Source organism: Phocoena sinus, chromosome 19, assembly GCF_008692025.1.
Source record: "Phocoena sinus isolate mPhoSin1 chromosome 19, mPhoSin1.pri, whole genome shotgun sequence".
Lineage (NCBI taxonomy): Eukaryota > Metazoa > Chordata > Mammalia > Artiodactyla > Phocoenidae > Phocoena > Phocoena sinus.
In genome coordinates, this window is record NC_045781.1 from 7,916,477 (window position 1) to 7,931,208 (window position 14,732).

The following is a 14,732-nucleotide window of genomic DNA, read 5'->3' on the forward strand; positions in this document are numbered from 1 at the left end:
ACAACTTCGGTTGTTTTGGAATTTCTAGGGATTGTTCACTCATCGCTGATTAGACCCACAGCTAATCGTGAGCTGATACACCAGCCCCTATTACCATGTCACAAACTTGTGGATTAAAAAAAAAAAATTTTTTTTTATTTGGCCGTGCGTCATGTGGGATCTTAGTCCCCCAACCAGGGATCGAACCGGGGCCCCCTGCAGTGGAAGCGTGGAGTCTTAACCACTGGACCGCCAGGAAAGTACCAGACTTGTGGATTTTTCAAAATATACGGATGGGACTTCCCTGGTGGCACAGTGGTTAGGAATATGCCTTCAGGGACTTCCCTGGTGAAGCGGTAGTTAAGAATCCACCTGCCAATGCAGGGGACACGGGTTCGAGCCCTGGTCCGGGAAGATCCCACATGCCACAGAGCAACTCAGCCCCTGTGCCACAACTACTGAGCCTGCTGTACTCTAGCGCCCGTGAGCCACAACTACTGAAGCCCGTGTGCCACAACTACTGAAGCCCGCACGTCACAACTACTGAAGCCCATGCACCACAACTACTGACGCCCGCGCGCCTAGAGCCTGTGCTCCTCAACGAAGAGTAGCCCCTGCTCACCGCAACTAGAGAAAGCCCGCGAGCAGCAATGAAGACCCAACGCAGCCCAAAATAAATAAATAAATATAAATAAATAAACTAAAAAAAAAAAAGGTGGAAGAAGGCAGCCAGTGAGCTTGTAGTTCGGACACTGTCAATCTTGGGTTCCAATCCTGCTCTGTGTCCAGGTGATCTGGGCCCTGAGGTAGCCATTCCTGGCCTCTTTTTCCAGATGGCTCAGCTGTAGAAAAGGGACCCCCCAGATGCCCACTCTGCTGCCCCTAGCGTCTAAGAGCAAGTATCTAAGAAGTTTGGTCCCAGGACTTCCCTGGCGGTCCAGTGGTTAAGACTTCGCCTTCCAGTGTAAAGGGTGCGGGCCGGATCCCTGATGGGGGAGCTAAGATCCCACATTGCCTTGCGGCCAAAAAACCAAAACATAAAACAGAAGCAATATTGTTAACAAATTCAATAAAGACTTTAAAAATGGTCCACATGGAAAAAAGAAGTTTGGTCCCAAGGACTAACCGTAGGAGTTGAGATCAGTTTTGGTCTCCTGCCCAGGGGCCCGGGACGGGGAGCGTCTCTGGCTCCTGCACAGCGGGCCAAGGCTTGCTGTTATATACACCCCTCCCCCCAAGCTGGGTGTGCACAGGGGAAGGTCGCAGGCTCCCAGCCAGACCGCCGGGCTTGCAGCCCAGTCTGACACTTACTGCATCCCTCGGGGCCTCGGTTTCCTCACCTGCGAGGTGGGACTATCAATTCCCACACGGGGGCTTCTGTGAGATACCCCAGGTGAAGGGCTCGGAGCAGTGCCTTGGTAAGTGTTCTGAAAACGTTAGTCATCGTGTTCCTCTGCTCGGGCTGCATGCAGCCAGCCTTTCAGAACTGAGGCCGTGAGCAGGTGGAAATCACTGGCAAACTTCTTTACGCGGCCAGGCCACGTGAGGTCTTCCGGGAGCTTGCAGGGGATTAGAGGATGTTAAGAACTGCCATTCTCCTTCAGTGCTTTATTACGTACGCGGGGGAAGTAGGTCTAGAGCTAGGAAGGGGGGCGGTCCCTCTCCTGGAGATCCCATGTATATGCTCCTCCCCCTCAAACACCCCCAGGGGCCTGAAGAGGAACGGGGAGCATCATCCTAGTTCAGCCGCCGTCACTCCCACTGGCTATGGCAAGTCGCCTCCTCGCCATGTCGGTTCCCCACACGGCCGCCAGAGGGCGCCCGGGAAACCTAAAACAGCTCAGCTCTCTGCTCGGAACCCTCCTGGGGCTCCCGCCTCACTCACGGTCAAAGCTGTCATCACCGTGGGGCTCAAGATCCTTCAGGATAGGCCCCGTTTGTTCTCTCTGACCTTACCTCTTGTCTGCACCCCCTTCTTCCCTAGGTTCCAGTCACAGGGCCTCCTCGCTGTTTAACATTCCACCCACGCTCCTGCTTCAGGGCCTTTGCACTGCCTGTTCTCACTGCCTTGGGTGCTCTATCCCTAGATCTCCCCGTGGTTCCCTCCCTTATTTCATGCAGCTCTCTGCTCAAATGTCACCTCCTCAAAGAAGTCTTCCGCTCCTCCCTGATCCTGAGGGCCGTCATGTGCAGTTGGGCGGGTTGTTCACTACACAAAGCACTCGCTTGTATGAAGGGGGCTGGACTCCAGGTCACATGCTGCTCTCCAAACTCTAGGAGAAAGGGGTGCCGTTTTCTAGTTCACACAAAGGGGTTCTAGGGGATAGCAGCTGCTTTGTCCACTCCTTCACTCTGTTTCATGGATTGAGTTGTGGCTCCCCAAAAGATACGTCAATATCCTAACCCCTAGTGAATCAGGTATGAATGTGATCTTATTTGGAAATAGGGTCTTTGCAGATGGAATCAAGTTAAGATGAGCTCATACTGGAGTAGGATAGGCTCTAAGCCAATATGACTGGTGTCCTTATAAGACACACTGATGTACAGGGAAGATGGCTTGGAAGGAGAGACTGGAGTGATGTGGACACAAACCAAGGAACACCTGGGAGGGCCAGAGACTGGAAAAGGTAAGGAAGGATCGATCCTCCCCTAGAGTCTCTAGAGGGACTGTGGCCCTGCTCACACTTTGATTTGAGACTTCTAGCCTCCGGAACTGAGAGAATACATTTCTTTCTTTTAAGCCACCCACCCAATTGGTGGTACTTTGTTATGCCAGCCATGGGAAACTAACACACCCTGCTTGATTTTCCCCACATCTCTGACACTGTACACGTTTACAGTCAATCCTCACTGTGAGCAGGTGCCCTATCTGTGATTGAGTCCACTTGTTAAGATGTCTGTGATGCCACAAACTCGCAGCACTTCCATGGACACGCACAGAGTGGCAAAAACGTTGAGTCGCCAAGGCGGCGCCCTCGTACTGGAAATGAAGTATCCTTTTGGGGGTCTATTTAGTGCCACGTGTCTCACATGTTTTGTGCTTCTGTTGATTTCACTGTTTTATTTTTCATATATATATTTTTTAATTTAATTTTTGGCTGTGTTGGGTCTTCCTTGCTGCGCGCGGGCTTTCTCTAGCTGTGGCGAGCCGGGGCTACTCTTCCTTGCAGCGCGCGGGCTTATTGCCATGGCTTCTCTTGTTGCGGAGCACGGGCTCTAGAGCGCAGGCTCAGTAGTTGTGGCGCGTGGGCTTAGTCGCTCCGCAGCATGTGGGATCTTACCGAACCGTGTGCCCTGCATTGGCAGGTGGATTCTTAACCACCGCGCCACCAGGGAAGTCCTGATTTCTCTGTTTTAAGTGGCCCCCAGGTGTAGTGCTTTGTGCTGTCTCAAGTGCTTGAGCACAAGAAGGCTGGGATGTGCCTCACGGAGAAAACACGGGTTAGAGAAGTTTCACTCAGGCACGAGTTATAGTGCCGTTGGCCGTGAGTTCAATGTTAACGAATCAGCACTATGCATTAGGTGAGGTGTCTTTAAACAGAAACACACACAAAACAAGGCGATGTCTTGAGGGCTTGACAAAAACGTGACCAGAGGCTGGCAGGAAGCTAACCCTGTATTTCCCCCCAGGAGCGATGGTTCAGTATTTGCTAATTCCGTGTTCCCAGAGACCACAGAACCTTAGCAGGAATGATACGAATCGCCTGCGTTTGGCTGAACTTTTTCACCGTCTGCCTTCTCCACTACCAAGCTGGCCCTCCCAGGACAGGCACTTGTCTTGTTCAGCTGCACCCCTGTGCCTGGAACAGGGCCTGGCGCCCAGTAGGGGCTCACATGTGTATGTGGACTAAGCCCTCGCAATCCCCCTCCCCACCCACCTGTCGCCCCTACCCCCGGACTCCAAACAAGTCCCCAGAGACCCGAAAGCAAAGGGGGCCGGGGGGGGGGGGCCGTCAGTACAGTTTTAAAAAAAAAGGATCGATTTTTAATTTACAAGAGTTCTAAATGTACAGAATTCTCCTTTAAAAAAATCGTTATACACAATAAATACAGTACAAAAAAATTTATCTTACAGTACTAGTTTTGTCTCCAAGATTTCGAAATCTGGCGTGGGTGGCTGGCGGCAGGAAGAACAGAGGGAAGACTGGCTGGGGATGGGGTGGGAGGAAGACCCCGGTTTCCTGTTTTGGAGGTGCTCGGATTTCAGTCGAGGGACTGGAGGCTTCTCAATCTCTCGTTCTCATTCGAGCGCACACAGAGGGACATAGGACACGGAGCGGGACGCACACACATGGATGGGACACAGCTGCCCGCGGGCACAGCGCTCCCAGCTGGGGGTCCCCGCATGCAGGCTCACGCCGCCCCTCCCGTGCGTTTCCTTTCTCGGCCTGTGGGGGGCGGTGGGGAGAGGCTGAGCGCAGCTCGCAAGGACCTGCCGGCTCTGAGGGCCCTCCACGAAGGGATCCGTGAAGCCACACGGACAGGCCCGGTACCCGGAGACGCGTGAGCAGTGGGGACAGCCAGGAAGCCCTCATCCCTGGCAAAAGCGCACGTGTCCCCCGGTGGGGGGGCGGAGTGTGCAGGAAATGGGAAGAAATAGGAAATGACACACCAGGATTACCCCCTCCTTTGGCAGGGGGGCAGTTTACATTACAGCCCCTCCCCGAAATCCACGACCCCCACCCAACAACCCAGCTGAAGCAGGAGGTGGGGGACGAGGCCTTTGTGACTCAAATAACTTAGGCAAGAAAAACTCAAGGGGTCCCCGGCTCGTGTCCCCCAGGAGGCTGAGGTCGGACGCCCGGCTGCCCCCCTCCCCCCTCCCCGCGGCGTCCCTGCGGAGCGAGGGGACAGGGAAGGGAAGACCAGCCCGGTGTTATCTGTTCAACGTCCTGGCGCCGAGGCCACCGTTGTGACTGGAGGGCGGGTAGGCCTCCGGCCTGTGCAGGGGCGTCGGAGAGGCAGGCGTGACCGCCGCCGGGGCGGCGTGTGGGTACGGGGGAGCGGGCGTCCGGCCGGGGGCCTGTTGGAGGTTCAGGATGCTGTCGATGGCGCTCTGGAGGTGTTCCGTGAGCGTGTCGTCCTGCGGGCTGTCGCTGGAGAAGCTGGCCTGGTCCACGTCGGGCGACTCGGACTTGCGCCGCTTGGCCGGGGGCAGCGAGGGCGCCTCCCAGCCGGGCTCCCGGCTGCCGCTGCCCTGCCCGGCGCCGGCCGCGGGTTCGGCCGGGGCGCCCTTCAGCATGCGCTGGTACAGCTCGTCCTCCACCGCCGCCAGCTCGCGGATGAGCCCGCTGGTGGCCTCGTCCACTTTGGTGGGCAGCGGGGCCGGGCTGCCACCCCGGGCTCTGCCCGCCGCCGCCCCCTCGGCCGCCCCGCCGCCCGAGGCCTCCACGTTCTCGCGGTAGGTCTTGCGGAGGGGCAGGCGGGGGCAGTGGGGGGCCGGCGCCGGTGGCTTGCGGTCGGCAGCGGCCGGCGGCGGCGGGTGGTCCACTGTGCCGTTCATCTGGCCGGTGGTGGGGGGCGGCGGCGGGGGCCGGGGTGGGGGCTCGGCCGCCTTGAGGGCGGCGGGGGGCGGCGGCGGGGTCTGGTGCACCGGGTCCAGGGCTGTGTTGTGGACGACCTTGCTGAGTCCGGCTTCCTGTTTGATCTTGAGCTTGAGGCCAATGCGGCTCCGGGCCTCATAGGTCTTGATGGGCGGGCGGTTACGGGAGGGCATCGGGCCGTCCTCGTCGGCGTCCAGGGAGGAGGCAGCGGAGGACAAGGCGGACGAGGACAGGGAGGAGGAGGACGCCCGGGCCCAGCTCACGGAAGGGGAGCCGCCCGCCCCACCGTGCCGGATCACCAGCTTGGTGGGCAGGTGCAGAGGGGGCTGGGTCGGGGCCCCAGACGCTGAGGACGGTGATGGGCCGTGGCTGGGGAGCCGGTGTCCCTCGGAAGAGAAGGCGAGGGGGAGGCCGAGAGAGCGCGAGGAAGACACATACTCGTCTGCAGGAGAAGGGGGCCAAGAAAACCCAGGGGCTTAGGGAAAGCACGAGGCGCCTGCAGAGCAGAGCTGAGAGGAGCCGGCGTACGCTGAGCGCCTACTCCCTGCCAGGCCCGGGGCTAAGCCCTTGACTCACCGAGTCCTGAGGACATAATGCTAGGCAGGACCCTTTCCCCAATTCCCAAGTCCCCCCAGTGTGCAAGCACAGGTCAGCACTGGAGAGGGGACGCCCCCTTCACTTCTGCACCCCAGCCCTGGCTCTGCTCCCCTGCTTTTCTATCCCCTGGGGGTGGCAGAATGTTCCCTCCATCCAGGCCGGGATCGGGGAGGTGAAATGGACACTTGGTGATGGAGGAGGAGGAAGGTGAGCTCAGCTTTCTGTGGTTTCAGAGCCGGGAGCACGCGGCAGGAAGGCGGGGCTCGGGCGCCGCCCAGTGGTGGGGTGAGGTGAGGCCACGCACCCTGCTCCCGCCCCAAGTCTAATTCGGCGGCTCTGGCACTGGGCACTACGCGGGCAGGAGTGGGGGACTCCGCCTCTCTCCCCTCTCACCAGGCTTCTCCTTGGCCAGCTGCTTGTCCAAGGCCAGCGTGGTCTTTTCCTCCTGAATGAACATTCGGTCGATCATTACCATCTCCGCCGAGGGGCTCACCCTCTGAGGGGGGAGAGAAGAGAAGATGGGCAAGTGAAGAGGTGAGGTGGGGGAGGGGACGCGAGCAACCGGCATGGATGGGAACACATTCCAAACTGTCCTTGTGATCCCACCCAGCCCCCCTCCCTCCTTCTTGTCCAGAGGGGGTGAGGGGAAAGGGCAGGGTCCCCCGGGGAAGAAGGTGACGGCCACCCTACCCGGGACTCCTCCAAGAGCAGGAGGCGGTATTTATTGAGCATGGCCTGGGTGCGTTTCAGCAGCTGCGTGGAGACTGTCTCAAACTCCTCGTCCACTGTGGAGGAAGAGAAGGGGTCCGGAGGCCCAGATGTTGGGGACCTAGGGACCCGCAGATGCGCACGGAGCTGGGCGCATCCTGACCCACAGTCAAGGGCGCGTGCAGAGTTGCACTAGCACCCGCTCCTCGCCACCCGCCTCCACACGCGGGGGACAGGGTGGGGAGAATCCCAGGGGAGGCCTCACCTTTGTGGTAGTCGTTGGGGGAGGGGAGGGCACCCTGGTAGACGTGGTAGGGCAGGAGGCGATGGAGGGCATCCTCAAAGGAGGGGAAGGCCGTCTTGTAGTCAGGGTGCAGGACGGAGCCCTGATGTTTGTGCAAATGCTCCAGGAAGCTGGGGGTTGGGGAGGATACCACACACCCACACACCCACACACACACACGCGCACACGCGCACACACACACACACACAGAGCTGGTGGTGAGGCCAGGAGACAGCAGATCCTGGACCCTGAGCCCCAGGCCACAAGACAGAAAACGACGGGACAGGGAAAGGAGCGCTGGGGGAGTGTGTGTTAATGGGTGCTCATTATGCCCCTTTTACAGATGAGGAAACGGGTCCACAAAGGTGAAGTCCCTGACCCAAAGCACCTACAGCGAGGAAGAGGCAGTGCTGGGAGTCAGAGGCCGGAGCTTGAGACTCGGCTTCCATGCAATACCGTCTCCTGCCACCTGGGGTCAGCATGTCCCCGCTCTGCCTCTGACCCAGCAGCAGGCTTGGGGAGGCGGGCAGGGAGGTTGGGCCCCTGGTTGGTTGGTTGATAAGATCCTGTTCTCTCAATGGGCTGTTTTCTAGCCCAGCACGTAAACATGTACGAATGTACACCATACACCAGACATAATGTCCCACCAGACATGCTTGGCTGTACCCTGTGCTCTAGACCAGCAGCCCCTACACATCACGGGGGCAGGACCTGGTCTGGCTGGTGTTTCCAGAATCTAGCACAGGACTGGGCACCGTATGAGGACACGACTAACACTCTCGGTGGAAGGAGGGCAGAAGAGAGGGACAGACCGCAGGCAAGCTGCCCATCCACCCAAACATCGGATCAGCCACGCACCAGTCTCATTACCATCCGTCCATCTATTCACCCAGGCCCCCATTCATCCTTCCACCCGCCCAAATGCTCATCGCCCATCCCCTGATACGAAGCACTGCCTGACCCAGGCCTGTCTGAGATGCTGGGGGTGCAGAGGAGACCAAGCCATGCCCAATCGCTCCCTCTTGAAGCCAGCAGCCTAGCTGTCTCATGAACGCTCCTAATACAGCCTCACTGAATCCTCACCCATCACCCTATTATCACTACTATTCCCACCCCACTTTCTAGAGGGGGAAGCTGAGGGTCTTCAGGGAAATGGCGCTGCCCAAACCACAGGGCTAATGAGAGGTGGAGGGAATGCCTATTCCCACCCCACTTTCTAGAGGGGGAAGCTGAGGGTCTTCAGGGAAATGGCGCTGCCCAGACCACAGGGCTGATGATAGGTGGAGGGAAGGCACGAGGACCAGGCACTGAACTCACCAGGCTTCTTTGCTGGGCTGAAGGGTAGGTGGCTTCTTCAGGCTGCTCAACTTGCACTCATACTGCGGGGGTGGGGGGTGGGGGTGGGGGGGGTGAAGAGGCCAATGAGAGGTACTGCGACGGAGGAGCCTTCCCTTGGCAGCCTGACCCTCTCTACCCCCCAGCCCGGGACAAAGATGGGAGGGGGCCGACGTCGCCCGAGATGGGGTCCTGGTCCCAGCTGCGGGACGCTCTGCCCATCACATTCAACCTGCGGGGAAGACCCGGGCTGGACAGGGCGAGGAGAGGTGACAGGCAGGCTCGAGCCCTCGGCGCCCTCCGCCTGGGTCCCCTCCAGCCCCTTATCCGGCCTGGGTCTCTCGGCCTCCGCCTGGTGTCTCCCTCCCCGCCCACCAAATGGCCCTCGAATCCCTCGTCCTTGTCCGGCGTCTGATTTGCAGACTCTTCTCATTTTGCCTAAATCTCTCTCTTGACTTCCCTTGCTCATGCCCGGTCTTCCCTCTCAAGCTCTTTCGAATCTTGGTCTCCGCCTCCGTCTCCCCCAGACCCCGCACACTCCCTGTCTCGCCCCTCCAGCCTGGGTACCACTATCCTAGTTCTCCCCCCAACCTCCCCCCTCCGTCTCCGTTTGACTCAGTGTCTCACTGCCCACCCCGCCCTGCCCTTCCGTCTAGGGTCTCACCCCACCTGTCCCGAGCCCATGCAGCCCCTCCTCCTACAGTCAACCTCTCACCTGCTCCAGTCCCCAGTGACCGTCGGGGTTCTCACTCAAGCCAACTCTCCTACCATCACCCTGTCATTTTGGTGTCCGAGAGGGGTCTCTGTCCAACTATCTCGGTCTCCCGTGTGTCCCCCCCCCCCAAACCAGACCGTCCTGGTGTCTCACCCATCGCCAGGCTGTGTCTCATCTGCTCGTCTCTGTCTACCGGTCAGCACCCCCTGCCCCCCTCCGGTCCCCGTCCCGGTTTCCTGGCGATGTCGCTCGGGCCCTAGCCCTCCACTCTGGCGGCCCCTTACCTGCAGCCCGGAGGACTTCCCTGGCCCAGATGCAGCGGCCTTGGCCACAGTCAGGGTGGGGAGATTGCTGGCAAAGGCTTTGCTCTCGGCGGGAAGCAGAGGAGGGAGGCCTGGGGGCGAGGTGGGGCAGACAGGACTCAGGGGTCACTGGCGCGAAGGTGCCTCCAAAGACGCGACCCTGCACCCCTCACTTCTCTGCTTCTTTGGCCTCAGTGGCTGTGTCAGCCCTGGAGGGAGCGCCCCCGGAGGGACATCTGGAGAGAAGGCCCTTCCTCCTCCACCTTCCCTGTCCTGGGAGGTCTGGGCCACCCCTCGGGCTCACGCCCCCAGGCTCTGCCCTAGCCCGTCCTCCCCGGCCCCCAGCCCCCCATCCACCCACCTTCGGGCCCCCCAGCCCTCGTGCGTGGGCCACCTCTCCCCTACCTGCAGTGGCCACGGGCGCCGGGGCCGGGGCATGGCTGGGGGCGGTGGAGGTCCCAGATGGGGCCTGCCCACTGACCAGCCCGGAGGCGGTGGGGCTGCCGAGGGGCCCCAGGCTGGCGGAGGTCTGCGGGGCGGCGGCAGCGCCCACAGCCTTGCTCTGGAGAATGATTCCGGACGGCACCTGAGGAGGGCGACAGGTGGCTGGGGGGCACATGCTAGGAGTGGGGGCGGCCAGGAACCAGGGCTGGGGGCGAAGACAAAGCCATGAAGTGCCAGGGGCTCCAATGGGACTGAAGGGGAGGGCGGGACGGGCGGAGGGCCGGTCCCTGCCTCCGATTACCTGGTGAAATCTCTCGAGAAGAGCCTTCGGCTGGGGCAGCGCCGGGAAGGGGGTGGCCACCATCTGGAAGGTCCGAGGAGGCGGGGCGGGCTCGGGGACCAGGTGGAGGGTCGGAGGGGGCGTGGGGGACTTGTGGGGCCCCTGGCCAGGGGGGAACTGGAGCTGGAAGTCGGGCGGCGTGGGGGCTGGCAGCCTGGAGGACGTCTCGGAGGAGGAGGCCACGACAGAGGAGGTGGAGGCTGGGGCCAGTGGCCCCTCCAAGGGCTGGGAGGGGGGTCGCAGAGGGGGCTGCGGTGGGCCTGGGGCACTGGGGGCCGGCGTGCTCGCAGGTGGGGGGACGCCCAGCTGGTTCTGGATGACAAAGATGCTAGGCAGAGTGGGGGGGGCCTGGGGCGGAGGGCAAGGGTGCAGGGCGGGCTCTGAGGGTGGCCGGGACAAGCTCTGGGGTTGCGAAGGTGGGCGGGAGTGGGGTCGGGAGGGCGGGCGGGAAGGGGGCCGCGGAGGGTGCGGGGAGGGCAGGTGAGGGCTGTCTCCCAGCGGGGCCTGGTGAGGTAGTGATGGGGATGACGAGGGGCCTGGGCCCTTCAGCGGAGCCGCCGCTGGGATCTGGGCAGGGGAGGGAGGGAGAGCGGAGGGGGCGGGGTCAGAACCAGCCTTGGCTCCCGTTGCCCCAAGACACTGGGGACCCCGGCCGCTCCCACCAGAAACCCCCGCTTCTTAGCCACCCCTTGTCCTGAAGGACCCCACCACCCTTCCCGCCTCTCACTTCCGAACTCCCCACCTCACCGCTCCACCCGCCCCCCTCAAGCCCTGCACACGTCCACCTACCTCACTCCCTCAATCCGCCCCCCACCTTCCCCCACACTGTCTGTCCCCACCTCCGCCTTCCATCCATCCCCCCATCCCCCGACACCTCTGCCCTCCGATCTCACACCCCACCCCATGTGCCCCCCCCAGTCCCCCCAGATGAAGGCGAGCTCTGCAGGCTTTGGGGGTAGCAGCGTAGGAAGCAGTGGCGGCGGCGGGGGCACTACGCCAGCTGCCCAGCGGATAGGCGGGGGGCCGGGGAGCAGGAGCACAGCAGCAAGGGGGGGGAGGTGGCCAGGCGGGGGCAGCGTTCCAGCCGCCGGCCCCGGCCCGACCGGCCAGCTAACCCAGGAAAACAGACAGCAGCGCAGACACTGTGGCTGCGTACTGGGGCGGGGGGCTGATGGCCGAGGAGCGCGTGGCTGGGGACTAGGGGATCCAGGGAGGCAGGGGTAAGGACTGAAACTGAGGGTCAGGGTCAGCCCCTCTGGACACCAGCCCGTGAGTTACGGGTCCCCTTCTAAGTGTCCGTGGCCGCTGCCTCCGTGTGCCTGTGTGGCCGTGGCTGCATGCCTACCTGGGAGCCACGTGAGCCTGCAGGTATGGGCGTGCATGTGTGTGTGCGCGCGTGTGCACACTCGTGTGTCAGACGTGCACACGCGATCCGGGCACTCGTTCTGTAACACGTACAGCGACCTCGCCTACAACACACCTCAGCCGGAGCGCCTTAGCCCTCTGCACTCTTTTCCCTCAGAGGTCACCTCCCCAAGAACCATAGCCTCGGCAGCTACTGTTGAAGCAGCGAGCACCACCGGGTACCTGACACCGTGCTGGTGGCGCCTTTCTGCTCACCGTACCCCAGTGACGGTGCACACTGATCCAGCGCGTACGGCTGGGAACTTGTACCCACTCGTGTGGTCTCTCCACGGTCCCGAGAGCTGTGATGACATTGGACCCATTTCACAGATGAGAAATTGAGGCCAGGGAGCCAAAAGTACTGGTCGAGCCTTGGACAGGTGCTCATCATCTCCCTGGCTTATCTACGCCACCCAGTGAGTGACTTCCAAGCTGAGCAAGGAGGACTCATGCTCAGAGGGCTCAGGGGACTTGCCCGAGGCCACCCATGGCTGCCACGCTCCAAAGCTCGGGCTCTTTGCTTCAAGCCTCCAAAGTGGGCCAAATGACAATTCCGGAGTTACGGCTTGCTTTTTAAGCCTCCAAGCTTGGCCCTGAATAACTTCAAAGTTAAAAAACCAACTAACCTATCCACCACTCTCTATGTCCCCAAAGGCTTGCCACCTCTAAGGAGGTATCAGAAGCTTGGACCTTGGCTCTCAAGGGGCTGGTGAGATTGTCACCTGGACAACCCTCTGGAAGGCGGTTTGATCTGGTGGTTTTGAAAGACCCTCGAGTTGACCTGGTAATCCCCCCTCCAGGAATCTGTGATAAGGGGCATTCAGGCGAATGTTCACAGGGCTGGCCACTGTGGGACTATTTACAATAGAGAAAATAGGAGAAGAAACCCAATGGCGGCAGCAGGTGAGTAGCTAAAGTGAGTAAGGGTGAAGGGAGCCGGCCCACTCGACACTTCCCCCCACCCCCCCAAGCACAGGCTTCCGAGGGCTTGGTGAAGTGGCAACACAGCCGTGCCAGATGGTAAGTGAGACAAGGAGAATGATCCACGACGCGATCACCGGACAACTGGCTAGACTGCATTACGGACAGTGGATTTGCTAACTGTACTGTCTCACGGCCAGATCTGCGGAATCTGGTAACTCTGCTGTGATCCAATAAGAGAACGCTCTTATTCTCCAGGGCTGAAACACTATGCTAAGATATTAAGGGGTAAAGAAGCACGATGTCTGCAATTTGCTCTCAAATGAGTCAGGGAAAAGAAAGAAAAGTATACATGCTGAGAGGGCTACAGCTAAAGCGAATGCAGCCAGATATTTACAGTGGGTAAACGTGGCGGGGCAGCCGGCTTCTGAGGCGGCCCCCGGCGACCCCCGCCTCCTCGTATCCAGTCTCCCACATGGTATCAGGGTTGGTCTCTGGTCGAAAGCGGCCAAGAGAACTCAGGAGAAGTGACCACACGTCACTTCCCAGATTAGGTTATACTATAAAAAAGACTGTGGCTGCTATCCTGGGTGCTCTCTTTCTGTTGGATCAGGCACTTGGGAGAAGCCAACTGTAGAGCATGTTACGAGCTGCCCTTCGGAGAGGCCTCAGCCTCAGTTCGTCTCTACACAGGCCCTCCCTCCTGCCAGCAGTTGCACGAGTGCACCATCTTGGAAGCAGATTCTCCAGCCGGGTCAAGCCGTCATATCACTGCAGTCCTGGTTGATATCTTGACTATAATCTCCTAAGAGATCACGAGCCAGAACCATCCAGTTAATCTGCTTGCGATTCCTGATCCTTAGAAACCATGTGAGATAAGTTAATGTCTGTTGTTTCAAGCTGCGACATTTGGGGGGGGTTGGCGATTTGTTACACAGCGATAGACAACCAATACATCTGGTCAGAGAGTAAAGAACTCTCGTGAGTATTATTCCCATGTACTAGTCTTATACATTTGCTGTATGTTTGAAATGATTTTAAAATGAAAAGTTTGGTGAATTCCCTGGAGGTCCAGTGGTTAAGACTCCGTGCTTTCACTGCCAAGGGCACGGGTTCAATCCCTGGTCAGCAAACTAAGATCCCACAAGCCGCATGGTGCAGCCAAAAAAAAAGAAAAAAAGAAAGAAAGAAGAGAAAAGTTAAAAAGTAACCAAAAAAAAAAGTAACCAAAAAAGTTTAAAAATTAAGAAAAGAATCTCATCCTCATTAAAAATACAGAGATAAATACTCACACACTCCCCCCAAACCAAGTCAAAAACCAAATGACATACTGGGGGAAACAGTTGCAACTCACAGCCTAGACAAAGCTCATCTCCCTCATATACAAAGAGCCTCTAGAAATCACAAACAATAACAAGCAGTGAGAAAAAAGGAGATGATCAGATAGTGTGCAGAAAAAGAAACACAAAAGGCTGAAATATATCAAGAGATGTTCAACCTCACTTGTAATAAGAGAGACGCACATCAAAACACCCTGTGGAACCATGTTCAGGCATCGCATTAGGAATAAGCCGTATGTCTCATAAAGACACTCGTGCATTGCCTTTGGGGGTCTAAACTGGCACCATTTGCTACAGCCTCAGAGGAATGCAATTCAGCAGCAGCTGTGCAAATTCTAAGTGCACCTGTGCTTTGAACCAGCAAACAGGCTTCCAGGAAGTGACCAGAGAGATACGCCTGCACATGTGGGAAATGACAGGTGGATGAGTTGTTTACTGCAGCTCTGTGTGGAGGACCAAAGCCTGGACGTGGTCTATCGTGCATCAGGACAGCACTTCCGGGGATGAATGCTCATCCATCCCTATCTGTACAGAGGAATACTTCTCCGCTGTAACAAAGGACCAAGGAAACTCCCCATGTGCTGCCCAAGTAAGTGGATAACGTGCTACCTGCTGGAGAGAGAGAAATGTAAACCCGTATTTGTACGAGGCTGTATATACACAGAGCTGGAAGGAGATACAAAAAGTGCTGAGGCTGTGGGGAAGGGCCGGGGACTGGGAATGCAGGCATGGGGTGGGATGCTTTTCCCCGTACTTTAAAAATGCTTTTTCATGATCGAACCATGTGACTATAATACCTAATGTCAAAAGCACAAATGTTT

At 58.8% G+C, this 14,732-nt stretch overlaps 1 protein-coding gene across 7 annotated transcripts in view; it reads right to left on the minus strand.

The window, feature by feature from the left end:
- Positions 1-3,936: 3,936 nt before the first annotated feature.
- Positions 3,937-14,732, minus strand: part of BICRA (BRD4 interacting chromatin remodeling complex associated protein) — a 76,512-nt gene continuing 65,716 nt past the window's right edge. For all 7 annotated transcript variants that reach the window (XM_032613841.1, XM_032613842.1, XM_032613836.1 and 4 more), the window contains 8 exons: positions 10,208-10,813; positions 9,868-10,048; positions 9,445-9,554; positions 8,428-8,489; positions 7,093-7,241; positions 6,810-6,904; positions 6,513-6,615; positions 3,937-5,964 (listed from right to left, as the gene is read on the minus strand). In XM_032613841.1, the coding sequence (XP_032469732.1) occupies positions 4,856-5,964; positions 6,513-6,615; positions 6,810-6,904; positions 7,093-7,241; positions 8,428-8,489; positions 9,445-9,554; positions 9,868-10,048; positions 10,208-10,813 (2,415 nt within the window). In that variant the 3' untranslated portion in view covers positions 3,937-4,855. The remainder of the gene's footprint in view (positions 5,965-6,512; positions 6,616-6,809; positions 6,905-7,092; positions 7,242-8,427; positions 8,490-9,444; positions 9,555-9,867; positions 10,049-10,207; positions 10,814-14,732) is intronic.